This window comes from Protopterus annectens, chromosome 2.part2, assembly GCF_019279795.1.
Source record: "Protopterus annectens isolate FY-2018-M chromosome 2.part2, PAN1.0, whole genome shotgun sequence".
Taxonomy (NCBI): domain Eukaryota; kingdom Metazoa; phylum Chordata; order Ceratodontiformes; family Protopteridae; genus Protopterus; species Protopterus annectens.
Window position 1 is genome coordinate 585,459,075 of NC_056730.1, and position 26,826 is coordinate 585,485,900.

At 38.4% G+C, this 26,826-nt stretch overlaps 1 protein-coding gene across 2 annotated transcripts in view; it reads left to right on the top strand.

Moving 5' to 3' along the window:
* The window catches only part of SFXN5 (sideroflexin 5), a 3,177,886-nt gene extending 3,160,898 nt beyond the window's left edge, over window positions 1-16,988 (top strand). For both annotated transcript variants that reach the window (XM_044064040.1, XM_044064039.1), the window contains one exon: window positions 16,789-16,988. Coding sequence is in view for 1 of the 2 variants with exons in the window: in XM_044064039.1 (XP_043919974.1) it covers window positions 16,789-16,866 (78 nt within the window). In the remaining variant the exon portion in view is untranslated. The remainder of the gene's footprint in view (window positions 1-16,788) is intronic.
* The last annotated feature ends 9,838 nt before the right edge of the window (window positions 16,989-26,826 follow it).

The window sequence follows — 26,826 nt, forward strand, 5'->3', positions numbered from 1 at the left end:
ATATATATACACATATATATATATACACATATATACACACACATAACACACACATTTTTGGAGAGTATGTGGAGCTTAGCCCCCCCCCCCCACACACACACACACACACCTTGGGAAATGCAAGGGGACTAGACCTCTAAAAAACAATGTTGAGTATTCTCCCTTTTCCAGTATTATCTTTTTGTCATTTCAGGACTTGGTGTTTTGTATCCCAACAGGGTGGCTATAATAAAAAGATCAGTCACAAGAGCTTAAAAAGTGAATAGGTAAACTTTACTTAAAAATAAGGCAAACAATGCAGTTTGAATATATAGAGCAATAATAAAATGTGCAAGGATAATCCAAATAACAGTTTCACTGACAGGAATATTTAAAGGAAGCCCTCCTACCTAGGCTACGTACATCTACCACTATTTCAAAGAGTACTGAACCATTACTATTATATATTCCAAGATGATGTTGTTGTGTCTTTCTGCTTTTCCCGGTTAGGGGACGTCACAGCGGAACTCCAGTCCACTAATGATTGGTAGTTGATTTTTACGTGCCAAGTTACCAGCCCTAACGCACAACCTTCAACGAAGGTACGCCCATTCACGCATGTCTCCATGCAGAAGACGCTCTAGCTGTGAATCGAACCAGACAGCGTCTTACTGTGAGGCGACAACGCTACCGCAGCACCACTATTGCGGGTAGATATAGTCCAGGATGATAACAGACAGAAATTTCAGATAGCAAACTTACAGGAAAATATTCACCTCTATATCTTGCAAGCAAAAACATGTCAGAACAAAGATTAGTTTAAAATATGTATACATTCCAGCTCTTCAGTTGTATTCCCCAAAAGCCATTGCATTATTTCCTTTTGTAGAAAACATTGCATCAGTTTATTTCAGTAGTTTGTCCTCCCACAGCAAAAGTAACTAAACTAGGTAGTCCACCTGTAAAGAACAAGGGCTTAATTACATCCACACAAAATAATACAGACTGCAATAAACAGGATCTCTTAACTGTCTACATTTTAATATCCATTTTCTTTTCACATTTGTAGTCAGCACTGTCGTTGAAGGTGTCTGTAATTACACTTTATGGCCTACTACTACAGGAGATGCAAGAGATTATATGTTACATTTCAAACAGTAGATTCATGCACTCCCTTTCCTTTCATTTACTATTACATTTTCAAGAGAAAAATTGATATACATTTTGTAGACCAAATGGGTTTCTTGTAGAAAATAATCAACAGAAAAAATGCATAACATCTTTAAATTAGTTCTTTTTCACCAAGCATAAGGCCTTATACAGCAGTGGCATTATCAGCCTTTACAGTGTCAAAGTCGATGACAGAGTTAGTGTTGATTCCCTGGTACATGGTGCCTTTTATATCTGCACTTCAGTGGCTCTACCATCAAGTCTAATATTGGCATCAGTGCTGCTTTTGATTTTGTCGCCAGAGTTGGTGGGGCTGTTGACTTGCTGATGCTGGGCCCTTTGATGTTGAGTCAACAGGAGGCATTGAACATGATACCAGAACTGTAAACATCTGTGTTCTGAAAGTCCTCGTGTCCATCCCTGCCCCAATACTTATTCATTTTATCTTGGCAAAGAAGTCTTGCTGAGCCCTAATCCCTGCCACGTGTTGTACAACAGGACAGAGGCTCACTTGCTTTTTCAGAATCCATCTATAATTTCAGCAACTAAGCATTAGTCTCCCTTCTCTATAGACTGCATTATAGTATTAGCGCTGTTTAAACATTCCTTTGCATATTGTTTTAGTTAAGTAATGTTATGCTTTTTGCATTCAGTTTGGAGGGTGTGCTGTATGACACATCACTGTGTTGGAATTAGAAATGTAGGCAGTTTTGTCATGCTGTGCGTGTGCATAGTACTTTTGCTGCAATGTGCAGCAAGTTCTTTTGAGATGTCAACAAAATATGGCATTCAGAAACTACTTACAAGAAAAGTAATAATGCCAAGAAGCATATAATATTGTGGTCTTTTGTCTTTGATAAGCGCTTTTCCCTAATACCCAAATGTAAAAAATAGCCACAAGTGAGCAAGATGAATATTTAGTTTATTTTCCATGATTGCGTATTTACCGTTGATATCTTTTTTAGGCCATTGAATTCTCCCAGCACTGCTATCCCAGCACTCCTTTATACCTTAATGCAGCACAAGCAGTTCTTTGTAATGTAATATTCAGCTTTTACAGATGCATTTTTGATATGATTTAAATGGTCATCTCACTCTTGAGATTAATAATAAATAATAAAAGTATTTGCAATACCTTCAACTTAACTTTAATTTTAAGTTTATTATACCGTTTATGAAATATGCATGTAATCCATATAAGATGAAGTAAATAAAAATAGAATAAAACCAATGTAATCAATTTCAAAATCCAAAGTTATTTAAAAGCAGTCTAAACATGATATTGAATACAGACAAAATAATCTACAAAATAATGCCCACTGAAAGCAAATATAAGAAAGGTTCCAAAGTCAAACTGGAAAATGTCTGTTTTACACTCCATGGCAAATGATTTACAAATTGACTTCAACTGAGCACACAGGAAGAGATCCTTCACAAACTGAAGACCTGAATTAAAACTGTTTCAGAAAGTTTGCAACAAATTAATAAGATGAACTCTATAAAAAAGTCTTCAAAAAAAGACAAATTCTTTGTCCTCCATGCATGAACACAGGTTTAAACAGATGTGACAGTGTCACAAATACAAATAAACTGTGACAAGTGGTGAGAAGTAAGCAGGAAAGATATCCTTGTGGGAAAGTTAAGTAGACAAAGCTATTAAGCCAAATTAAATTATTGTTTGAATTTTATAATCTATGACTTTTATATCAGTTTAAAATACAATTTTAGATAAGCAACATACTTCCCTGTCTTACAATATTTTGCATTTAACACTGAGTTAAAAATGTAGTATTTACATATGGCATTGCCGGATGGCCACGGTGGTGCAGTGGTTAACGTTGCTGCCTCACAGCAAGAGGTTCTCTGGTTCAATCCTCGGCTGGGGTGCCTTCTGTGCAGAGTCTGCATGTCCTCCCTACGGTCGCGTGGGTTTCCTCTGGGTGCTCCTTTTTCCTCCCACATCCCAAAGACATGCTGTAGGTAGATTGGACACTCTAAATTGGCCCTAGGTGTGAGTGAGTGCATGTGTGTGCCTTCTGTGGAAGGTTGGGCACCAGGCTGGCAACTCAACACCATAAAATTCCACTGCCAATCATGAGTGGACAGGTGATCTGCTGTGGCGACCCCTAACCAGGAAAACTTGAAAGAAGATTATTTACATATGACATTGCCGTGTGTAGAATGTAAAAAGTTCACATTTTAGAGAAAGCAAATGCTTGTTTTTCTTAAGGTAAAATAGTCCTTGGCTGACATATTTTCTATAGAATGAACAGTCTATAGATTGTATTTTTAAGTCATTTTAAAAGGTAAATATTATATCTGATTTGCTGTTTACTAGTTTTGTAAACTATACACAAAAAATACAATGTAATGTTTTTTCTACAAAGTAAAGAAACAGATTTCACCTGTGGTTCTCAGATGATTTCATGTTTTACATTTATATTTACAAAATTATAGTCTTTGGGAAAATGTACCATTTTTAATTACACTTTGGATATTTTGTGTCTTTGCTATTGTGTAATTTATACTTTGTAAATTTGTTGCAGTTAAGGTTTATTTAACTGAGGTTGAGGCAGTTTCAGTAAAATGTGGTTTATGTGAATACCATATGTTTTTTATTCATATTTTTTAATGTTTCCTTGTCCTCTTAATCACAGAAAAGTCCTTAAATTAGTATGGAAATGCATGTCAGTTACTACCAGAATATTTCCACTCTGTGTAACTTGTTTAGATATCCAGCACACTTTGATAAATTGTGAAGTTTGTGAAAAGTTTGATGTAAGTTATAAAAATACATATCTGAAACACAAGACACCTGTTTATTAAGTGCAAGAGTGGCCTTTTATGATGGGATACTACAAATCTTGTCACCAAATGAGGTGCTCTGAGTATATTGTGGCAGCCCATTCTCTTCCATGGGTTAGTTGTTTACTTTGTCATCAGGTAGATGATTTAACAAATGAAATTGTTTAACATCCTGGCACACAAGCACATTCTGCTAGAAATCCTGATAAATTGTACAGATCCCCAAAATCCAAACCTTCAGCTGGTAACCACCACAATACCAATAAAGGGTACCCGATTTAAATATAAAACAAGTTTATTCAAGAACCAAAGTGACCCAAACAGATTTAGTGCTTTCATTTCCTACCTAGAAACTTCATCAGAATCTAACAGACAATTACCTGCAACAGGTTTAAAAGCAGTTGTCCCACTGTCATTGGTCAACATTACAACATTTAACCAGTTAATATTTGAATAGCCACACACTTGCTGACATTAATATTACCTAACCAGTGAATACACTACTCCCGATACATTCACTATTTTGGCTATTAACCACATATAAAACACTATTAGAACAATAGCTACTTTGTAGTACATATATAAACTGTGCAATATGTTCAGAAAATTGTACATCTCAATATTCAAATATATAAAAAGTATATATACAAAAATCCTATATTATAAAGCCTAAAATATGTGCACACCTTCCATTTATTTATCACATGTATCATCCTACAGCTTATTTGCCCTGAGCTTTAGAGGCTGGATTAAACAACCATATTTCACTGTCAGTGGCATTGGGAGTATTGTATTCAGTGGTTAGGGAATATTAATGCCAGTAAGTGTGTGGCTGTTCAAATATTGATTGGTTAAATGTAATGTTGACCAATGACAGTGGGACAACTGCTTATAAAACTGTTTCAGGAAATTGTCTGTAGACTCTGATGATGTTTCTGGGTAGGAAACAAAAGCGCTAAATCTGTTTGGGTCATTTTGGTTTGTGAATAAACTTTTTATATTTAAATCGGGTACCCTTTATTGGCACCACGGTGGTTACCAGCTGAAGGTTTGTTTTTTGTAGTATTGATTTCCATCAGCGTTTTCCACAGGAATTGGTTGGACAGATCCCAGAAATGCCACCCAGTATTTAGAGTTGAGCTTGGGATCTTGAATCTCACACAAAGCTCCTCTGACTTCACACTGCCCATGCAGTTGCTGCTATTAGATATGTATACCATGGTTTGAGACAAGTGAAGAAAAATGCATGTACAACACCTTCCATTTCAGTTCACTAAGCTATAAGGTCCACATAATTCTTACCAAGGTGAAGTACTGGGCCAAGTACAGGAAAGCATAAACAAGCTTCTAGAATGAGACACTAAAACAGTTCACAAAACATAGCAAGACAGCACACAAACTGTGTGGGGTGCATGCACTTATGATGTCATTAATACCTTTCTTATTTATTTATTTTATTTTATTTATTTTGACATTTGTGTATCCAGCTGAGCTATAGCCCATTTTCAGCGAAGGCCTGGGGGAAATCCCCATAAAGAAACAATTACAAATAATGTTCGAAAACAGTTGCAAAAAGGAAGAGGAATAGCAATCACAGAAGATTTTAAAATACATAGAATAAATCTTAGAAGTTTGATAAAATTCAGAACAGAAATCATTAGAGCTATATAGTTTGATAAAAGGTGGATCGAAGAAAGAGGGGTAAAGAGAAAAGTAGGAAGTGGAAGTAAGTAGACAAAATACGGTTAGTGGATGTAAGATGTTAAGTTGGGCTTATGGCATGAACAGATCCAGGAATTTTGTAGGTTTTCCTTTAAAAGTTTTTTGAAGATATGAGTATGGGGCAGATTTCTAATGTTCAGAGGTAGTTTGTTCCAGGCTAGTGCAGCAGAATAACTATACAAGTGTTGTCCAATTGATATTTTAGGCTTATGGACAGATGAGAGATTGATCAGATCAGGGGGAGTAACGGGATATAAGGGAGGAGATGGCAGGGTAAGAGGAAGGATTGTTAAGGATAGAGTGAATCTGGGACAATCGAGGGAGAATGAGAAGATATGGGAGCTCTAGCCAGTGAAGAGTTCATAGAGATAGGCAGTGATGAAAGTTGTAAGGTTGGTTTGCAGCAAACTTGGCAACTTTGTTGTAGGTTAGTTCAAGCTTGGCCTTAAGAGAGGATTTTTAGGTTGGTTAAGGTAAGGAAGGCATAGAGGAGGGAGGGAAGAAGATAGGCATAGGCAAGAGAAAGTCTTGAGTCATTTGTGAAATATTTTATATTCCTGTAAAGCAGTCCAAGTTTTTGATGGGTCTTCTTTATACAGTTTAAAATATGTAAATCAAATTTAAGTTGGTCATCTATGATAACACCCAGTAGCTTAGTGTGTGTTTCAACGTTTATGACTGTGTTGTTAAGTGATGTGATGGAAAATGTTTTATACTGAAAAAGAGATTTGGGTAGAAATAGCAGAAGTTCAGTTTTTTTAGGGTTATGTATAAGTTTATTGTTAGTAAGCCAATATTCAACAGAGTGAAAGGAGTTTTGAGTAAGTAAGTGGCGGTCAGAGATATTGATAGAGGTAGAGATGACAGTGGAGTCATCAGCATATTTTATGAGAGTGGAATGGGTGCAGGAGATATCAAGACTGTTGGTAAAGATATTGAATAATAACAGTCCAAGAACAGATGCTTGGGGAACTCCAGTGAAGATGGGAAGAAAGGAGGAGAAGAAAGACAGCCATTTGACAGATTGTTGCCTAATGATGCTGGAGTGGTCATGGGATCCCATGCCTGGCTAATACCCCAGGTCTGACCTGAGAATATCAAGCCATCCGTCTTGGATGCTCTTTTAAATGCATTAGAAGGAAAAAATACTGCCCCAAAGGAACCTTTTCAGACCCCTGCAAGACAGTACAGCAAAACTTTTCCCTGTGCTAAAACAGTACTATTTAGAATACCAGACTGAAAGGATCAGTCAAATTTCCCTTTAACCATACAGAAGAAGCTAAAATGAGAGTCTACAGCATTCTCTGTATGCACTGCTGCCCTTGCAAGGAAACATTTTCTGTTTTCCCTTATTTTTCATATGAAGGTCAGACATTTTTAATTTTGCACCTAGCTGGCAAAGGTGTGTTTAACAACATGTTGTTTAAAAACAATTCCCAGTGAGTATGCTATGCAATTCATTTCAGTTCTACTTTTTAAGATTATGCCAGAGCCCCACTTCAAGTCACTATATTCTAATAAGGGCACATGTGTAGAATCTGTTAACAAAAAAAGGTCAGATGGCAGGCACCGTCTTATCATCAGGTGATGAGTTCTATCCCACCTTGTTTTTATTTCCTACCGAACTGCTCAGCCTCCTAGTACAAAAACTCTGGACAAACCTAAATAAAGGAGAGGTGCAAAATAAGAGACTGAGTTTAAATATTGCTCCTATAAACTTAGAAAGTTGATACAATAAAGATTTTGCATTAGCATGTATTTTCTGATGTATATAAAGTTTGAAACTCAATTGTCTGTCATTATTTAGTGACATCAATCTTCAATGATTTGCAGGAAAACCAGATATTTTTATGAGGCACAGACCAATAATATGAAGCAAAAATCTGGACATTTGTGTAGTGTGCTCCCCCTCAAACACAAACATACAGAAAAGGGTGGTTATTCATCACAAGATCAGGAGGCATGATGAAAAACAAATACACTGTTGAGTGTGGTTATCATATAATTTTCCCAGAAGAATAGGATGATGACATTAGACATGGATAATTCATTTTACACATTCCAGTTTGATTTGACCATCCTGCAGAAATACTTGAGCTTCAGAGCTGGCCTTATTTCCAGTTTACTTGGGGGCTGCTGGACATTGTGCTGGACCAATTACAATCGATTTAGACACCATTATGTTATACCAGTACTGTGGAGTTAGCACTAGGTGGTTATAGTCTCACAGTATTCACAGAGTTCTTGGTGCTGATATGCCTTGTACTTTGCATCACTGATTGTAGTAAGGATATCAAAAGCCACACATCTTTCCTTATTTGAATGACTGTGTGCTGTTAGCTGACTGACTACAGCAGCTACAGGAAAATTTGTAGGTGGAAGCAAACGCTTTCCAGAATTTAGGGATAGCCGTCAAAACAGAGAAGTCGTATTTAATTTCTGTACATAATGCAACTTTTGTATGAACTGTTTAACAGATTCTGTTAAATTCGTGTTATGCTGCCTGCAAGACAAAAACAACAAAGTAATTTCAACAGAAAGCATTTTCTTCGGCAAAATAGTACCTGAGACCTCTGGAGTACAAAGCCCATTGCTTAGAAGTGTCCATTTGTAAGACTGCACATTAGAAAGCCTCTGAAGTTTTAGTTTACTCTGGTCCCAGTCTATTCAACAGCTTGTTCATAGTCTTTTAGTAAAGAATAAGACCCTTCCAAATGCAGATTGACTGGGAGGATCTCAACAGCTTGTTCCAAGGAAGAAAGATACACCCTGCGTTAGCTTAGCAGAGTATTGTAGATGATGTATCAGAATGCGCTTCAGGAGTCCATTTTCAGTCATTCAGTCTCTCTCAGTTCACGCTATTTGGGAATATCCAGTACTGTTAGTACATCCTTCACATCACTCTAAAAGAGATTTGGGCATTTTGATAATCTCTGAAGGCTTTTCTCCACCCTCTCTAGTAAGGCATAATTTATTTTATTAATATTTTTTTTAGCCACTAATGTCTGCAAACCATCAGCCTTTTGACTCACTGGTCCTTTTTTATCTTAAGTAGGCAGAGAGCTGATTGGCGTGTTTGCTCCCCCTGTAACATAACAGCCAGTCATGGGAGGGTATCACCCAAGCAGTTTTCAGGGGATTCCTGTTGGAGAGTTAATTAGGTCTATGGCCCATTCAAGTCTGTTTTTTTTTGTTTTAGGTATGTAACTATAATTGCTCTACTTAGTTGTTATTCTGTCTTGATCCTTTCAGATCTCTCTTCAGCATTTGATATAGTGGACCAAGACATCCTGAATAATTGTTTGACCCATTACCACAGTATCTTTGGTGTTGTATGGCAATGGCTTGATTCCAATTTTACTGGTTAATCTGAGTGGGTTGTGTCTGGAGTTTATTATTCCTCACCCTTTCCCCTGACATACAGACCCCTACAGAGTCCTGTTTGGGTGTGCTGCTGTTCACCATGCAAATGTTGCCATTAAGAGATGGTATTTAAAGGAGAGGTTTAAATTTCCATTTATATGCTGACAATATGCAGTTTAACTCTCTTTCCCTCTGCATTCTGTGTTGCCCTTAAACAACATACTTAGTTCAGAAGTGGTGTGCATACACAACTGGATGATCAATAATGGGTTGAAACTCAACACCAACAAGATGATTGTTATGGCTGTTCATGCCTCCGTTCATAATTTTGCTGCTGCAATTTTTTTTTTTGCACAGATATCATTTATAGTGGTGAAAACCTGGAATTTATGTCAAAGATCTGCAGTTTAGGTGTCATATTTGATGATCGTCTCACAGCTGGGGTCTAGATGTCTGCCATCATCAAATCTTCAGGTTGTCATGTGAGGAATGTCTCCCTAATTAAACATCTTATTCCATCAGCTAATTTGTCTGTGGTTTTGCATACTCTTCTCTGTTCCTAAGTGGAGTGCTGTAATGCTGTTTACTTGGGATCTGCTTGGCGTTAAGTTAACCAATTACAGTTAGTGCAGAGACAACCTACTGGACATCTAAATACCAACACATTATACTGGTGGTGTGGACTTAGTTGATGTTTTGGTCTCATATTGCTTACAAAGTTCTCATGCTGTTATGCCTTGCCCTTCACATCACTGCCCCCCCCCCCTTTTCTTAGCAAACTTCTCAGCTGATATCCACCGGCTCACACTCTGCATTATTCCACTCGTGGGCTAACTGAGGTTCTGAGGCTCTGGATTAACTCTTCAGGGGAGCGCTCCGAACTTCAGGGCTGAGTAGTTGGTACCTTCTGTCAAGGTGGTTTGGGGTTGATAATGATGCTTTATGGTTTCAAGAATTTTTCAAAACATACATTTTTGACCTGGTCTGTGTTGGCTAGCTGTTAATACTTATTATCATTTATGTTTGTGTATGTTTACTTGTTTTACACTATCATTTTCAGTTTATAGGCACTTGAATAAATATGAATTTAAATTTGTGTGTGTTTAACTCTGCAATTCAAATAGCACCTGGCTGTTCAGTATGCAATGCTATGTTCCACATATGGACTACTCTGCACTCACAGCTCTAGGGACAGCTTACAGTGCTTGGCATGCCTTTTCTGCCATGTTCTGATAGCTTCTGGCTTCTGCTTTTGTATTGTTACTACATCTAGTGTCTGTTAGTTTTTAGTGCAGTAGTGGAACTAGTATGAGTCAGCTGACAACAACTGATGTCCATCATTAGATCATTATTGCAGTAGCTGTACCTATATGGGATGTATCCTGCTATGGATTGGACATCTGGCCAGTCTACAAAGCTTTGGGTCCCTACTTCTTGCACCATATGTCTGTCCTTAGCATGAGTATGTGCTGGTATGAGAGGGACATACAGACATGTCAAAAATCAGAACTTTCTTGCTGTAAGTATTGTAAAGCAGATGTCTCTTTGGCTCATCTTCATGGATTTCATCAGTCAGCTTCAGCTATAGTTTTGGGCAGATAAGCATCCCTGTTGGGGAACATTCCTTTTTCTGTAGAATATCTTTTTTAATAATTTGCTTATGTTTGTTGATAAAGTTAAATGCTTATGTGGTAGAAGGATGCTCTATAAAGGCACATATTTCTCCTGTGTTTTCTGTTTAGGGGGTAAATGTGATACAAAGTCCTGGTCAAATGTGTCTGTCTTGTACTTCCAAAACCTTAAAGACTGGGGAAAAGTCTTTTATTTATTTATGTTTTTGGAAAATAAGTGACTTAACCTGCTGGTATACAAGATCATTGTGCTTGGATATTTTCCCTAAAACCTTAAGTCTTGAGACCCCTAAAAACAGGACTCAAAAGACAAAACATTTGTCTCCTCCTCCTACATCTTTATGCAAAAAAGCTTCTCAAGGAGCCTAGTATAATTTTGCACAAGGCTTGATTAAGGCAATTTAGTATCTTCAACATTCTATTCTGATTTCTACACTAGTTATAAGTTAAAAGATCACCCTGTTCCTCGGATATTAAGGGGTTTTAGATAGTGAGGGTTTGGCCTTCTCTTACTTCTTTTGAGTTTGAAAAAAGATACGCTTTTCTCAAACCCCCAACCTATGATGAAATGTCCTTTGGAGGGGTACAATTTCTACAAATGAAGGAATATTTCAAATAAGAGGGTAAAAAAGTATCTAAATCTCAAAAGAGTATTACCGAGTATGGAGTCCCCTAAACGAGTAGCCATTCCCACAGTTTTAGGAACTGTAGAGGATGCATCCTCTTCTTCTTCTTCAGCTTCTGGTTCTCAATATTCCCACCCTCCTGTCCAAATGAAACCTGACACATTTTACAGTGTGTCTGACACAAATTTCTTTAGATCCTGCTATTATTTCTATTGATGGGGATAGATCTTGTGAGACTTTTTCTGCATCTAACCCTGTTCTAAATGACAAGGATAGCCATTCTTTGATAGATTTTGAAGTAAGATCTATGCAGCCTCCTCTCAAGCATTTAGGTCTACTAATTGCCAGACTCACATGTCCAGTTATCTTCTATCTATTATTTGCTAATAGGCAGCGATCCTTATCCATTCATTCATCCATCCGTCCATCCATCCATTCACAACCCCTTTTCCCATTTTTGCAGCAATCCTTATCTTCCCTACCAAACTCTGACATGAAGTGTTCTTCCCTTTTGGACATGTTAAACCCTGTCTCAAGAGTCACTAAACATTCCATTAAATCTCCTTATGACACAGTGGATGCTGTATCCAGGTCATTACCACTGGAACTGTAATGCATAGGAATGTCTAAACTGGATTCATGGGCCAAAGAAAGGATAGAATTTGCAAGGGCTTAGTTTGTCATTTCTCTACCACACAGGGTCTTTTAGTTGTAGCACTATTAGTGTGTTCACACTCTTAAAAAAAGTTCATCACAGAGTTCATCCATCACAGCCCACATTCATTTTATAGGGCTTCTGTGTTAGACTACTCTGCTGATAGATAAAAGAAACTGTTTAGTTAAAACTTGAAAAAGTATGAATCTAGTTCATTTTTAAACAGCCAGAAACAAGACCGATATTAGCAAAATGTAATATAAGCCAACATAGGCTCAAGTAGTGACACAGGAAGGTATCTCTGTTGGAAATTCACTAATGTCAGATCAACAGTAAAGATACAGGTTTTGTAAGTATTATCTAGTATAATACTTCTATCGCAAAGAGTCTGCTGTTAAAGTGAGCGTCTTGCTAAATTGTCCTTATTTGACCAGACCTGGAGTAGACGTGATTTTGAAATGACATCAGATGGATAAAGGGGTAGCTTCAAGGCCAGGCTGGAAATGAACTGGTTAGCCCTGTGAACTAAATGACGAACTCTTCCTAACTTGAGTCCTGTTTATGTTCACTTAAGCAAATAAAAATAATAAACAGCCGTCTTTTGATTGCTAGCACAATAATATGCAAGGTAAACAGAGTATAAATGTGCAAGGAAGACTTAGCCAGTAGTCTGCACTGACTGCCCTGTGAATTTTCAGTCTTGTTTCAGGACAAGCTGCTAGTGAGTCACAGTTCAGGCATCAAAACAAATACAATATTTATGAACTACACCAAGCCGCTTTAATGAAGAGCTGAAACAGGCTCCAATGTACTAAGCGCTTTCACCATCAAATTAATGGCTTCTTCAGAGTAAAAGGAGCATCTAGTCACATGGTTTAAATACAAACTACATTTTCCACTGACCAATCACTATTATTGCACAATTACCAAACATAACAGCGTACATACTGATATATATGGCATGTAAAATTGCACTTGTTAAAATGGTAATAAAACTATTAATCTCAAAAAAATATAAAAATATTAATGAATACTTTTTTACATAAACTTTGTAACATATAAAACAAATATATATATATATATATATATATATATATATATATATATATATATATATTTATATATATATCTCAATAACATAAATTAAATAAAATAAATTTAAACCCTCCCAGACATCAAACAACCATTGCCCTTTGCTTCAATATGGGCATAATAGAAATATGGTCGTTTAGCAAAAATGGGGACACATTTGGCCCCCATTGCCACCCCAGAAATCTGGTGATAAAATTCTCCTTCAAATATCATATAGTTGTTTTTAAGTATCAATTCCATGAAATTAACTACATTGTTTAACTTCACACCATTTAGATGTTTACATCTCAAAAGACTTTCTCTAAAATATTCCAATCCTTCATCTTGGGGTATAGTTGAAAAACCACACGTAGGTTCATAGGTTCATAGGTTCATAGGTTCATACTAGGCTATCTGCCCGAGGGCATTTACAAGCCTAGCCCATCGTTTTGTGGCTTACACCACCCCTTTAGTATGGGGAACTATACCCATTATTTTTCTGTGCCTCTGTCGAGCAGTGACACTGAGGTAATCCCTGGGGTATATCTGCGATCTCCCATCCATTGGTCAAGATTTCTCTTGAACAAGGCCAGCGAGGTGCTCTGCCTCACATGTACCGGGATTTTGTTCCACAGCATAGGGAGTCTTTGGGTGATGAATCTATCCCTCCAGCACGTCCTATTAATAGCCGTGTCAAGGTTTAAGTCTCCGCCCTTGTGGCTCTGATGGATCTAGATTTTTGAGGTGAAGCATATTCATCAAATCTGGGTTTGACATGGCCTTGTATGTTAGGCAAAGGTCACCTCTGAGCAAGCGTGGCGACTGAATAGAGCTGGAGTTCTTTCAGTCGGGCAGCATAGGACAGATTTTGAGACCCTTTATCCTTTTGGTGAGGAACTTTTGTGGCCTCTCCAGCTGCTGCAAGTGTCGGGTCAGATACATTCGAATGGGGCATTGTACTCAATCATTGGTCTGATGAGTGATGAGTAAAGGGAGACTATGACCTCCCTTGATCTAGATGAGAATCCCTTCATGATAAGGTGGGCAATGTAGAAGGTCTTCCTAACTACTTTAGCTACATGGGTGTCGAATGACAGACTACTATCAACCTGGGTCCCCAGGTCCCTGATAACTTCTTCTGTGCTCAGTGGATTGCCACCTATTTGGTAGCTAGGGGTAACCTTGTTTTTCCCGAAGGGTATGACTATGCATTTTTTGGCATTTAACTTTAGGCCGTGGCTCTGGCACCAGTTATCCGTTTCTGTGAGACCCTTCTGAAGGATATCTGTGTCAGATGTGTTTTCTACTATGGCACCCAGTTTGCAGTCATCTGCAAACTTTGTCAGCCATAACCCTCCTGTGTTTGCTTGTACTTCGGAAAAGTAGATGCCAAATAAGAGAAAGGATAGTGGAACATCTTAGGGCCATAAAAAATAAAGATATTCATAATGCTTTATATGCACATTCTATGGTTTGTGGCAACTTTAAGAAGTTTACATTTTTTGTAGTTGATCGGGTATTGACAGGTGAAAGAGGTGGTGATGAAAACATTAGAGTTGAGTCCCTGGAATTCAAATGGCAGGTTCTATTGAATGCTACAGTTTTCCCTGGACTAAACAACCATATTTCTATTATGCCCATATTGAAGCAAAGGGCAATGGTTGTTTGATGTCTGGGAGGGTTTAAATTTATTTTATTTAATTCATGTTATTGAGATATATATATATATATATATATATATATATATATATATATATATATATATATATATATATATTTTATATGTTACAAAGTTTTTGTAAAAAAGTATTCATTAATATTTTTATATTTTTTTGAGATTAATAGTTTTATTACCATTTTAAAAGTGCAATTTTACATGCCATATATATCAGTATGTATGCTGTTATGTTTGGTAATTGTGCAATAATAGTGATTGGTCAGTGGAAAAATGTAGTTTGTATTTAAACCATGTGACTAGATGCTCCTTTTACTCTGAAGAAGCCATTAATTTGATGGTGAAAGCACTTAGTACATTGGAGCCTGTTTCAGCTTTTCATTAAAGCGGCTTGGTGCAGTTCGTAAATATTGTGTCTGTTTTTAAACTGTTTTTACCCTGTTGGTGAGGTGTGTTTTAACAGTTCAGGCATACTTGTTCTGCTGTTAACAATCGTTTGCATCTAGGAGGGAGTGCATACTGTATCAAAACAGAAAAGCCTCTCAAATATTCCCTGAAGATTTACAGTAAGTCTGCACTTTGCTTGGCTGGCCACTCTGATAGATGAGTCACATTTGTCTGGAAAAAAAGCTTCTTATTTTTCTACATCATCTTTGTATGCAGAGCCCATATCTTTTTATAGTATTAGATATTTCTAAAGTAGATAGCAAAGAGGGCTCTCTGACTCTGGATCAGTCTGACTGGGCAGTTATAAAAGGAGCATGGACTGTCTTTATTTGAATCATAGAAGTTTCTTCAGAAAGGCTGAGAGTACTCAAAACATGCTGGCAGCAGTCCCTACAGTCAGAGACCTTCACCCTTTTGGGGCATAGAATATCCAGATATTCTTCTGCTGTCCCAGATTCTCTGTCTAGTTTCCTTTTTTCAATTGAGAACTGGAAGATGAGATTGTTAATTGTGATGTCATGACAATTATTTCCCTGGTCAGTGTATGAAACCTGCTCAGTAAGATCTAACATTAGACTCAAACTTTTTAAATAATATTCTGATCCAGTAATAACCACCTTCTTTGTTAATTTCACCTTGGCTAATACTTCTCCCAGTAAAAGGTATTGTTCTAACAGAGCTGGTGGATGCCTCTGCCATAATGGATTCAACATTATTAACCTACCATGCAGAATGAGCTACATGGGAAATACAACTTTTAACAATGGGTTTTGAGCAGTCCCTCTGACCATCTATCTAGCTCTCTCTCTCTCTGCCTGTCTGTGTATTTTGGCCTCACATTCTCCTAAATAATGATCGCTCACTTAGCTTATTGACTTGAGCAACTATAACCAGTCACAGCTGTTTTAATGACTTACATAAGATCACAAGGTCTTAAAAACCTAGACCAACTCTTTTTTACTGGAACTAGTACCATTAGTTTTACATATCTTAACCAGTATTATTTCACTATTCTGGATTTCAGTAGTAGCACCAATAGCATTGTAGGTGTAGTGGATACTCCTAAAATCATTGAGCACCATATACAGAAGTCTGAAATGATACTGAAGCTTTAAAAAATGTCCCATCTGTACAGATGCAGTGTTTTCATTGTAACTATTATAATTTATCTGTTTTATAACATTATAACTAATGGAAAAAAACTGCAGGTAGTTGGAATTTATTTGCTTCATGTACCATTATCTGTAATTTTATGGGCTTACTTAATTATGGAGAAAGTCACTGCGGTGGTGGTGCTGCGGTAGCGTTGTCACCTCACAGTTAGATGTTGCCCATTCGATTCTCAGTTAGAGCATCTCCTGTGTGGCGACATGCGTGAACGGGCATTCCTTCTTTGAAGGTTGTGCGTTATGCCCGGCAAGCCAGCATGTAAAACTCTACTGCCAATCATTAGCAGACCGGAGTTCCACTGTGGCGACCCCTAACCGGGAAAAGCCGAAAGACACAAACAAACTTAATGATGGAGAAAACTACAGTCATGTAGTTCTACAGTGGACAGTGGAAGTCAGGTGTAACCTCAGCACTTCTGTTCTTACTTTGTAATATATTACTTAATAATTGAATGTTTTTTTTTTTTCTCAACAGATAGAAGCATCTAAACTGGAGCCTGAAATTGCAGCAGCAACAACTAGCAAGATCCTTACATATAACAAAGGCTTATAACTGCAAGTGAAATTCTCCTTTATGGTCACACTGGTGATAGCTGGTTCACTGAATGGATGGCCACAGTTTAAGTACTGGAAATAATGAGTAACTTATGGGACATTAAAGTAAAACACAAGTGATATATGAAGCATTAAAAATTGTATTCTTTCCAGTATTTTAGAAAATGTAATGACTGCAGTACTTTTCATTAAAATTAAAAAATTAACACAAGACACTTTTACTTTGAACTGGCAGAAATTAAGTAAATATCTAAGTATGGTGATTTCACTATTTATATAAAATCTCACAGATTGTTAGTAATGTGAGTTTTATGCAATCTATGCAAAGCAGAATTCTAACATTTGCACTCCAGGTTCAAAGTTTGTTAGATCTCAATAGTGTGCTGATTAAAGAGCAATAACACATTGGTGCACTGATACATAGTTTACTCACTTGCATATTTTAATATCCGCAGTAGCATAATTTAGTATCATAATTGCTAATTTTTAGGGAAATGATTTGTTGAATACACAAAAATCAGCAATAAATAATGCAGAGAAAAAAAACAGTCACAGAAGGTGCTCGAACATGGTGCTTGCGTATGCTGTGTACTTACCAAAATGTATCATGGCTAGATTTATTCTTAGCTATTCAAAATGGTAAAGGTACAATCTACATAAAATATGCAGTACAAAAATAAAATGACATTACTCCACTGAATTGCATGTGCAGTTCGAATGCCATGAAGTAATCAATGTATTGCTGTAAATCGTGTTTTGGTATGGTGCTATATAATGAAAGAAACTATAGATTCTGTACCTGAAGCATTACAACATAATGTGAAAAGTCTACCAAATGTGTATCCCTTATGTTAAATCTCTAATAAAGCAAGATGATTTTCTGGCAGCTGGCCTGTCCTGAAAATGGACTGTAACTGTATGTCTGTTCAGAAACAGTGCAGGAATGCATTTGTTATATTAGTGTCACTGTTAGTATATCTTAATTATTATTTATGTTAGCTCAGGCTTTGACTAGAATGATTTATCGAGTGACAGAAATGACTCACTTGTATAAATAACTTACCAGTAAAGAGAAAAATGCCACAAAAAAGAAAGTTGAAAAAGTGTGTTTATTTTGTGGTGAGGAAGAGACAACAGAGCATGGTTTTTTTTTTTTGAAAAGTATAAGAATAATGAAATTCTTGAAAGTGTGAAAAGAATTTTTGAGAATATTAATGACATAATATAGATATAGGTTCATAGGTTCATAGGTAGGTACTACGCTATCGACCCTGGGGCCTACATAAGCCCAGCCAAAAAGGTACCCTGACTTTTGCCACCCAAGAAAATTATTTTCCTGTGCCACTGTCGAGCAGATCCTATTTCCCATCCAGTCATCAAGATTTTTCTTGAAGAGTGCTAATGAGGAGCTTTGTTTGATATAGATATAGATATAGATAGAGTATGGGAATTCTCTGGGACAGGAATCTATCCCTCCGGCATGTTCTGTTTAATGTGGTGACAAGGTTTAGGTCCCTAGAGCGTGTAGCTCGGAGGGATTGGGATTTCTTTAAGTGGAGCATGTCCAACAGCTCTAGGTTTGACATAGCTTTGTATGTTAGGCAGAGATCACCTCTGAGTAGGCGATATGCGACAGAGTAAAGCTGGAGTTTTTTGAGACGGTCTGCGTAGGGCATCTGTTTGAGGCCGGTAATCTTTGTGAGGTATTTCTGCTGCCTTTCCAGTTGTTGTAGATGTCTTGTGAGGTACATACCAAAAGGGGCATTGTACACTATAATGGATCGAATGAGTGATGAGTAGAGGGGAACAATGACATCTTTTTTTCTGGATGAGAAACCTTTTGTGATGAGGTGTGCCACATAGAAAGATTTCCTGATTACTGTGGCGATGTGATTATCAAAGGAGAGACTACTGTCCACCTGTGTCCCAAGGTCTCTTATCACACTTTCGGTGTTAAGTATACTACTGCCTATGTTGTAGTTCATGGGTACAGAGTTTTTACCAAAGGGGATGACAATGCACTTTTTGGCATCGAGCTTGAGTCCATGGCTTTGACACCAGGCATCTGTCTCAGTGAGGCCCTTTTGTAGGATGTCCACATTGTTAGGAGTTTCGATTATGGCTCCTAGTTTGCAGTCATCTGCAAACTTCGTTAGCCAAAGACCTTCTGTGTTAGCCTGTACTTCAGAGAAGTAGATACCAAACAGTAGAGGACCCAGGAATGAACCCTGTAGTACTCCACTTGTCACTGGTCTGAAGTCGGATTTGGAGTCTACTTTCACAGTGTGGGTTCTGTCAGTGAGCCAGTTGGCAAACCATCTTGTGACATAGGGATTTATACCTAGTTTAGTGAGTTTATCTATAATTCCAGAGTGGGGGATGGTGTTGAAAGCCTTGGCAAGATCTAGATAGGCTGTGTGAACCACCTTACCCTTGTCTACGGCTTTGGTGACTGCTTCAAAGAAGTCTATCAGGTTTAGGAGATATGATCTGCCTTTTACAAACCCGAACTGGGTGGGATCCAGAGTTTGGAGATTTCCAGTGTCTTTGTTTATAAGTTCCATGATGATACGTTCCATGTCCTTGCAGATCAGGCTCGTCGGGCTAATGGGGCAGTAGTTCCCAGGGTCCGTGGTGGCACCCCCCCCCTTGTGGAGTGGGATAACCGTTGCTGTGCACCATTCAGCAGGCACAAAGCCTGAGGTGAGGCTATGATTGAACATTGTATTTAGGTGGGGTGCAAGTTCATTCTGTAGTTCGTGTAGAACGCAGCCTGAGATGTTGTCTGGTCCCATGGATGCTGTGTTCTTGGCTTTGGAGAGTGTGGTTTTTACCTGTGCAGCCATGATTACAGGAACTTTGCATTCTTCCAGTATAGAGATGGGCTCTTTACGGGGTGAGAGGGGGGTAAAGTTAACACTGAACCTAGCTGCCAGGATGTTGGCAATATCAGTTGGGTCTGTATATTTAGTGCCATTGTGCTGTAACTCAGAGCAGATCTGAGTGTTGCCATTGAGATACTTGACATAGCTATAGAATGCTTTGTGATTGTCTTTAGAATCAGTGGCGATTTTGTTTTCGTAACTAGCTTTGGAGGATTTTATCAGGGATCGCAGCTTCTTACTGAGGCTGACCAGGGAGCTCCTCCACTCGTGGGATTTTACTCTCTTTTGCAAGAGTTTCTTCCTTCTGTTGTACAGTTTGTTTATGGCAAGGGACCACCAGATTGGCTTCCTTTTTTTGGAGGATAGCATCTTGGTTCTGTTTGGGATAGCACGATCCATGCACTCATGTAAGTGCTTATAAAGTGCAATTGTGTAGGATTCAGTAGTCATAACTGTATTGTCCATCTGCTTGGGTGTCATGAAGTTCACCACTTCTGTCTTAAGAAGCATGAAGTTGGCTTTGAAGAAATTTTTTACCATGGTTTCCTTAATGGGGGGTGGAGGCAGGATGTGGATATCTAGGGTAATTAGCTTATGGTCAGACCGGACCAATGAGGCATTGACTTCAGGTGTGGAACACCGGTCACTCATATTGGTAATGACTAGATCCAGGATATTGCTGCCCGTGGTGGGGGTGTGGATAAGTTGATCCAGGGCATTGGAGTTTATGAATTCCAGAAAGCGTTGAGCAAAGGAGTTGGCACATGAGTAGTTTTCCCAGTTAATGGTGGGGTAGTTGAAATCGCCCATTATTAGGGTGTTTGGTTGAACCCTAATATTTTCCAGTACATCAAGAAAAGAGGAGTGGGAATCCTGGGGCATGGTGGGTGATCTGTAGCAAGCTACAATTTGGATTGCAGTTTTGCCCAGAGTTAGTTGCACTTGGATAACCTCGGCTGCATTATGCTGAGCAACTAGCCTGGAGGTGTGGATATCCTTAATTAATATGGACACACCTCCGCCTTTGGTATTCCGGTCCAGGTTACATGGCCAAAAAGTGTGGTATGAGTTATAGCCTGGTAGTGCAGGGGGTGCTGTCTGGACCCTTGAACCAGGTCTCAGTCACTGCACAGATATCGATGTTCTCCATTTTAAGGAGTGCCTCGAGTGAGTGCATTTTGAGATTTAGACTTCTAGCATTGAGTAGCATTACCCTCAGTTTTTGCTTGCCTGTTCCTGTTACAGTGGTGAATTTGTCATTTGAACCTTGCCTAAAAAAGGCACTATAGGGGCGGCATGAACCTTAGCCAGTATCCAGAATCCCAGGGGTGACATAAGTGAATATCATTATGTGTGGATATTATAAGAACAAAAAAGAATGAATATGTGAAGGGTTGGTAAGAATTTATTTTATTCCATATGGGTTATTTAGAGTGAAAGATTGGATAAAATATTCAATGGAAAATTAATTTTGGAAGATATTTTGTGGAAAAATAGATTATGGCTATAGAATGAGGAGTAGGGGTCATTTCTTTAAGAACAGCAATGACAATTTTATAAGAAAAATGATTAAAATAATAGAAATGTGTTTATATGTCCTTGTAAATATGTACATTTTATAAATATGTAAATAATGTGTTTTTTATGTTGTGTAAAACAAAGGACCTCTACTCTTTTCAATAGATGTTGTGGGATCTTATACACCCTGTTCAGCTACCACCAACTCAAGCAGATGGGGCTTTAGTTTAATGTCTCATCTGAAAGATAGCGCACTCAGGAGTGCAGCACTTCGTTATACTGCATTGCAGGTTAGGCAATAGATCTACCCGGTGTGGGAATGGAAACCAGAACTTTCTGCACTAAAGGTGAGTGTGATACCTATTACTCCACTTAAAAGCCTTGATTAGACTCATTTGTAGGTGAGACTGTCAAAGAAGTGATGGACAGAGCTGAAAAATAGAACAAGCAGAAGCCGTATAAAAGCAGTTGTATTGGGACTACTAGAAAAAAAATTGCCAGTGTCAGAACAACTACCTGGCCATGTTATTTATGTGGACTGATGAAGTAAAGTGCTCTCCAAAACTTTATGTTGTTTAGGGAGACAAGATTGCAACCACTTTAGTGACACCACCAAAACTGAGAAGGCATTTGATATAGAAATACCTAGACATGGCAGATAAGAAACTGGATTACCCTTAAAATTACAAAAAGTTCTAGTCTTCAAGAAGAGACTGAAAACAAATGAAAAGGATCAAGAAGAAGTGATGCTGCTGAATGTATTGCCAAAACAATTAAACCTCACACTACTTTTGAAACTCTAGTTATACTGGCAAGTCAAGCTAAGCAATTCTGAAAATTATACTTAAAGTACAAAAATAACAAAACCACAAAGAAGAAACTCAGAAATATTAGAGGAACCTGAAAATAATGTCATCGCCAAGCTGAAGAACTACAGAATGTTTGCAATCCAAGAGGATGAATCCAGAAACCTGTGTGATAAAGCATGCTTTTTGCTTTTGTGCAGTTCATTGATGGGTATCAGTAGTGGAAAACTGTTTTGTGGAAAGGTGCTAGAAACCACAAGGTGTCGCAACATATTCAACAGACTTAATTCATGCTGCAAACAATTGGGCCTGTTATGAAACTCAGTGTGAATAATTTACAGATGGTACACTTTCCATGATTGGACATATTAAAAGACAGGTACCACTTATATCCTTTCAATGTTTGTTTGGGTTTCCCCTGGGTCCTCTGTGGTCCTTCCAAATTCCAAATACAGTATCCAAATAAACAAAGTGCCAGGCCACCAAGGCTGTAGGTTATTAAGTTTGTTCAACTTAAAAGTAAAAATAAAAACGGGTAGGCACTTTCATGATACAATAGATCGCTTCATCAGACAGTCACATTAAAATGAAGAACCAGCTATATAGCAATAGCAATGTGACATCATTTCCTGTTGCAAGAAGCATGTAAAAAATTTTAACAACAATAAAAAATGACATCACATAATAGTACTATATTTATAAAACACCAAAATACAAAACTTTAAAACATTCATATAAAAAATATATATACATACATTTTAATGTGGGAGTGGGCATGCCTTCAACATAGGCTTCAGGGAGCAACCTCATTTAGTCCTGGAAACTTATCTGCTTGGAGCAATAAAATTCAGGCTTGTTCCCTTGCCTCTGCCTTGTTCTTAAGAGCCCCATCCCAAATATCAGTTCCAACTACCTCCAGAGCCAGAAACTTAAACTTAGGGGAGTCCCCTTCAGCCACCACGTGGTGTGCTAATGCATTTACCTGCTTCCCATTCCTAATGTCTCTCGTGTTCCGAAATCCATTCATTAAAGGAATGATTGGTTGTAAAAAGCATAACAGAGGGTGCAGAATGCCAAATAAACTAAAGTCTTTGTAGAACAATGTATATAACACACACACTCAACAGAAAAACCTAAGTGTGGAGTTTAAAAACCATGCCAGGTTGTATATAACTACCTTCGACAGAGATAAGTGCCTTACCGCTGAGACTGCAGAAGCCCTCCTACTGCTCCCTTTCCATAGCATAGTTGTCTCCTCAGATTGGGTTGTTTATAAAATAAAACCACAATTTTTCAGAGACAATTAGAATCCCCCAATGTTTCTTCACTATATCACAGAAGGTATTTATATCACTCAAAAATGTGAGTGGAACTCTCACTGTATGTTGTGGAACAAATATAGTGGATGCCTCTACCTCAGCTGTTGGGCATAATAAGCTTTGGATACTGTATTTTGTTTAAGTGCCTTTCCTTTATCTTGGTGGTCTTTCATTTATTCAAATTCCAAATACACATGTTAGGCAGACTGATGACTAAACCGTCCATAGCATAGGTATATGTCCAATGCATGTATGATATGGAAAAAAGGCTAGACAATCTATTTCCTTTCTCTTTTAGCCTAGTAAATGCTGAGGCTGGTGGCAGCCATTCATGTGATTTCTAAAGGAGTTGGATGTGACTTAGCAGCATTGGATAATGGAATACTTGTGCAGCAAAAGAAAACTAAAACCATAACCACTTACTGTTTTCTCCACCAAGAAGTACTTGTTGCTAAAACACTAGTCAAAACTTTTCATGGATATGCTGATGAAACAAAGACCAGTGAAATGTCGTTTTTTTTTCTTCAACAGTATGAAAACATGGAATACCAGTTTTATTCAACAGACATAAGTTTGATGTTTGTCCAAGATAAAAACTTTGTCACATTTTTATTTATTCCAAGAGGAAGTACTATAATTTTATCTACAAGACAATCTGACTGGCCTTAGACAAAACCTAAGACACTTTCAAACATAGCTGAGACAAACTTTGAGGGAACTTTTCCTCTGGTTTTAATTCACTTGAACATTTCACACCACAGTCTCAATCAGTACTTTCCAGTGGTATCAGCTGATCAGTATCACCGAAATGGAAACACATTCATAGCACTTAAATCCACTTTACATTTCACTCTTAAGGAGGAGGAAGAGCTTAATGCCATTCTGATTGACAGAACACAAAAGATAAATTTTGCAAGAAATGGGTTACTGGAAGAGCTCTCCGATCTTGTAGCCCAGGCAGGTATGACCCTAGGCCTGAGTAGCATTCTGCCATCGCCCCGAATGATACCGCAGTACAAGGAAAAAATTATTGACTTCAACAATTGGCTAAGCTTCTGGTGTCATTCTAAGGGGATCCAGTATCTGTCTGCTTGGGATGAGATGGTCGACAGACCATGATGCTTTGCCACATATGGCCTGCACCTGTCGCCCCTGGGATTCTGGATACTGGCTAAGGCTCTTGCTGCCCCTATAGTGCCTTTTTTAGGCAAGGTTCAAATAACAAATTCACCACCATAACAGGAACAGGCAAGAGATAACATCCCAGGCTGCGTTTTACACAAACTTCAGAACGAACTGGCTCCCCACTTAAGCACCATGATCAATAATAGCCTTGCATCAGGCTTTGTGCCCACTGAATGGTGCACAGCAACAGTTATCCCACTCCACAAATGGGGAGCCACCACTTATCCAGGGAACTATCGACCTATTAGCCTGATGAGCCTGGTCAGCAAGCCCATGGAACATATCATGGAACTCATAAACAAAGACATTGGTAATCTCCAAACTCTGGATCCCACCCAGTTCGGGTTTGTGAAAAGCAGATCATGCCTCCTGAACCTGATTGACTTCTTTGAGGCAGTCACCAAAGCCGTAGATGAGGGTAAGGTGGTTCACACAGCATATCTTGATCTCGCCAAGGCTTTTAACACCATCCCCCATTCTGGAATTATAGCTAAACTCACTAAACTAGGTATAAATCCCTACATCGCAAGATGGATTGCCAACTGGCTCACTGACAGAACCCACACTGTAAAAGTTGCAGACACCAAAACTGACCTCAAAGCAGTGACAAGTGGAGTACCACAGGGTTCCATCCTGGGACCTCTCCTGTTTGGTATCTACTTCTCTGAAGTACAGGCTAACACAGAAGGCCTCTGGCTGATGAAGTTCGCAGATGACTGCAAACTAGGAGCCATAGTCAAGTCCCCAAATGATGTGGACATCCTACAGAAGAGCCTCGCTGAGACAGATGCCTGGTGTCAGAGCCATGGCCTCAAGTTCAATGCCAAAAAGTGCAGTGTCATCCCCTTTGGTAAAAACTCTGTACCCATGAACTACCACATAGGCAGCAATCTACTTAACACCAAATGTGTGATGAAACCTTGGGACCCAGGTGGACAGTAGTCTCTCCTTTGATAGTCACATCACCACAGTAGTCAGGAAGGCCTTCTACATGGCACACCTCATCATAAAAGGGTTCTCATCCCGGAAAAGAGAGGTCATTGTTCCCCTCTACTCGACACTCATTAGACCCATTATAGAGTATAACGCCCCTTTTGAAATGTACCTCACAAGACATCTGCAACAGCTGGAAAGGCCACAGAAGTACCTCACAAGGAGGATTAATGGCCTCAAACAAATGCCCTACACTGACAGCCTCAAAAAACTCCAGCTTTACTCTGTAGCATGTCGCCTACTCCGAGGTGATCTCTGCCTAACATATAAAGCTATGTCAAACCCAGAGCTGTTGGACATGCTACACCTAAAGAAATCCCAATCCCTCTGAGCTACATGCTCTAGGGACCTAAACCTTGTCACCACAATAAACAGGACATGCTGGAGGGATAGATTCCTGTCCCAGAGACTTCCCATACTCTGGAACAGACTACACATCTATGTCAAGCAAAGTTCTTCATTAGCAATCTTCAAGAAAATCTTGATGAGTGGATGGGAAATAGGAAATACACACCAGGGATCACTTCTGTGTCTCTGCTCGACAGTGGCACAGGAAAATAACTTTCTTAGGTGGCGTAAGCCGGGGAACCTTGTTGGCTAGGCTAACGTAGGCCCTTGGGCCAATAGCCTAGTACCTACCTATGAACCTATGAATTGCAGTTTTTGTCTTCTTCTTTGTGTGAATTTGAATTTTCAGCTCTAACTAATATCAAACATAAAAAGATAGGCTTCTTTCAGTGAACAATAAGGCACAGCTATTATTTCTGTTTTGTAAAGGGGAGGGTAATGCCTACCTTAGCCTCCACACACTTTATTAATAAACTGATTTATAAAGCTGTAACAGTGATGATTCTAGGGTTAGGGGTAGTAGACCCTTATAATAGATGTCACCAGTAATTTTTTTTCTGTAAACCCATGCTGTGGAATCTTCATTATAATGATGTGTGCTCAGCACACTTTGCTTTCACCAGTCTCACAGGAAGCAAAATGACTTGTCAAAGGGACAGCCATGGTTGCCTTACATCCATATGTGGAAGTATACAAGGTTTATGCTAATTGTCTCTGTTCCAGTCATACAAAGATGAGAAATGTGAAACTGCTAATGAAAGTCTAGCCAGCTGCATGCTGAGTACCAATTTTGTACATATACATCTACAGTTTCTGTGGTGTAACAGAGACTGACATGGTGTTTATATGGGCAGATTTGCCAATGTGGCTATGTAGGTGAAACAAGAAAAAAAGATTAAAAAGA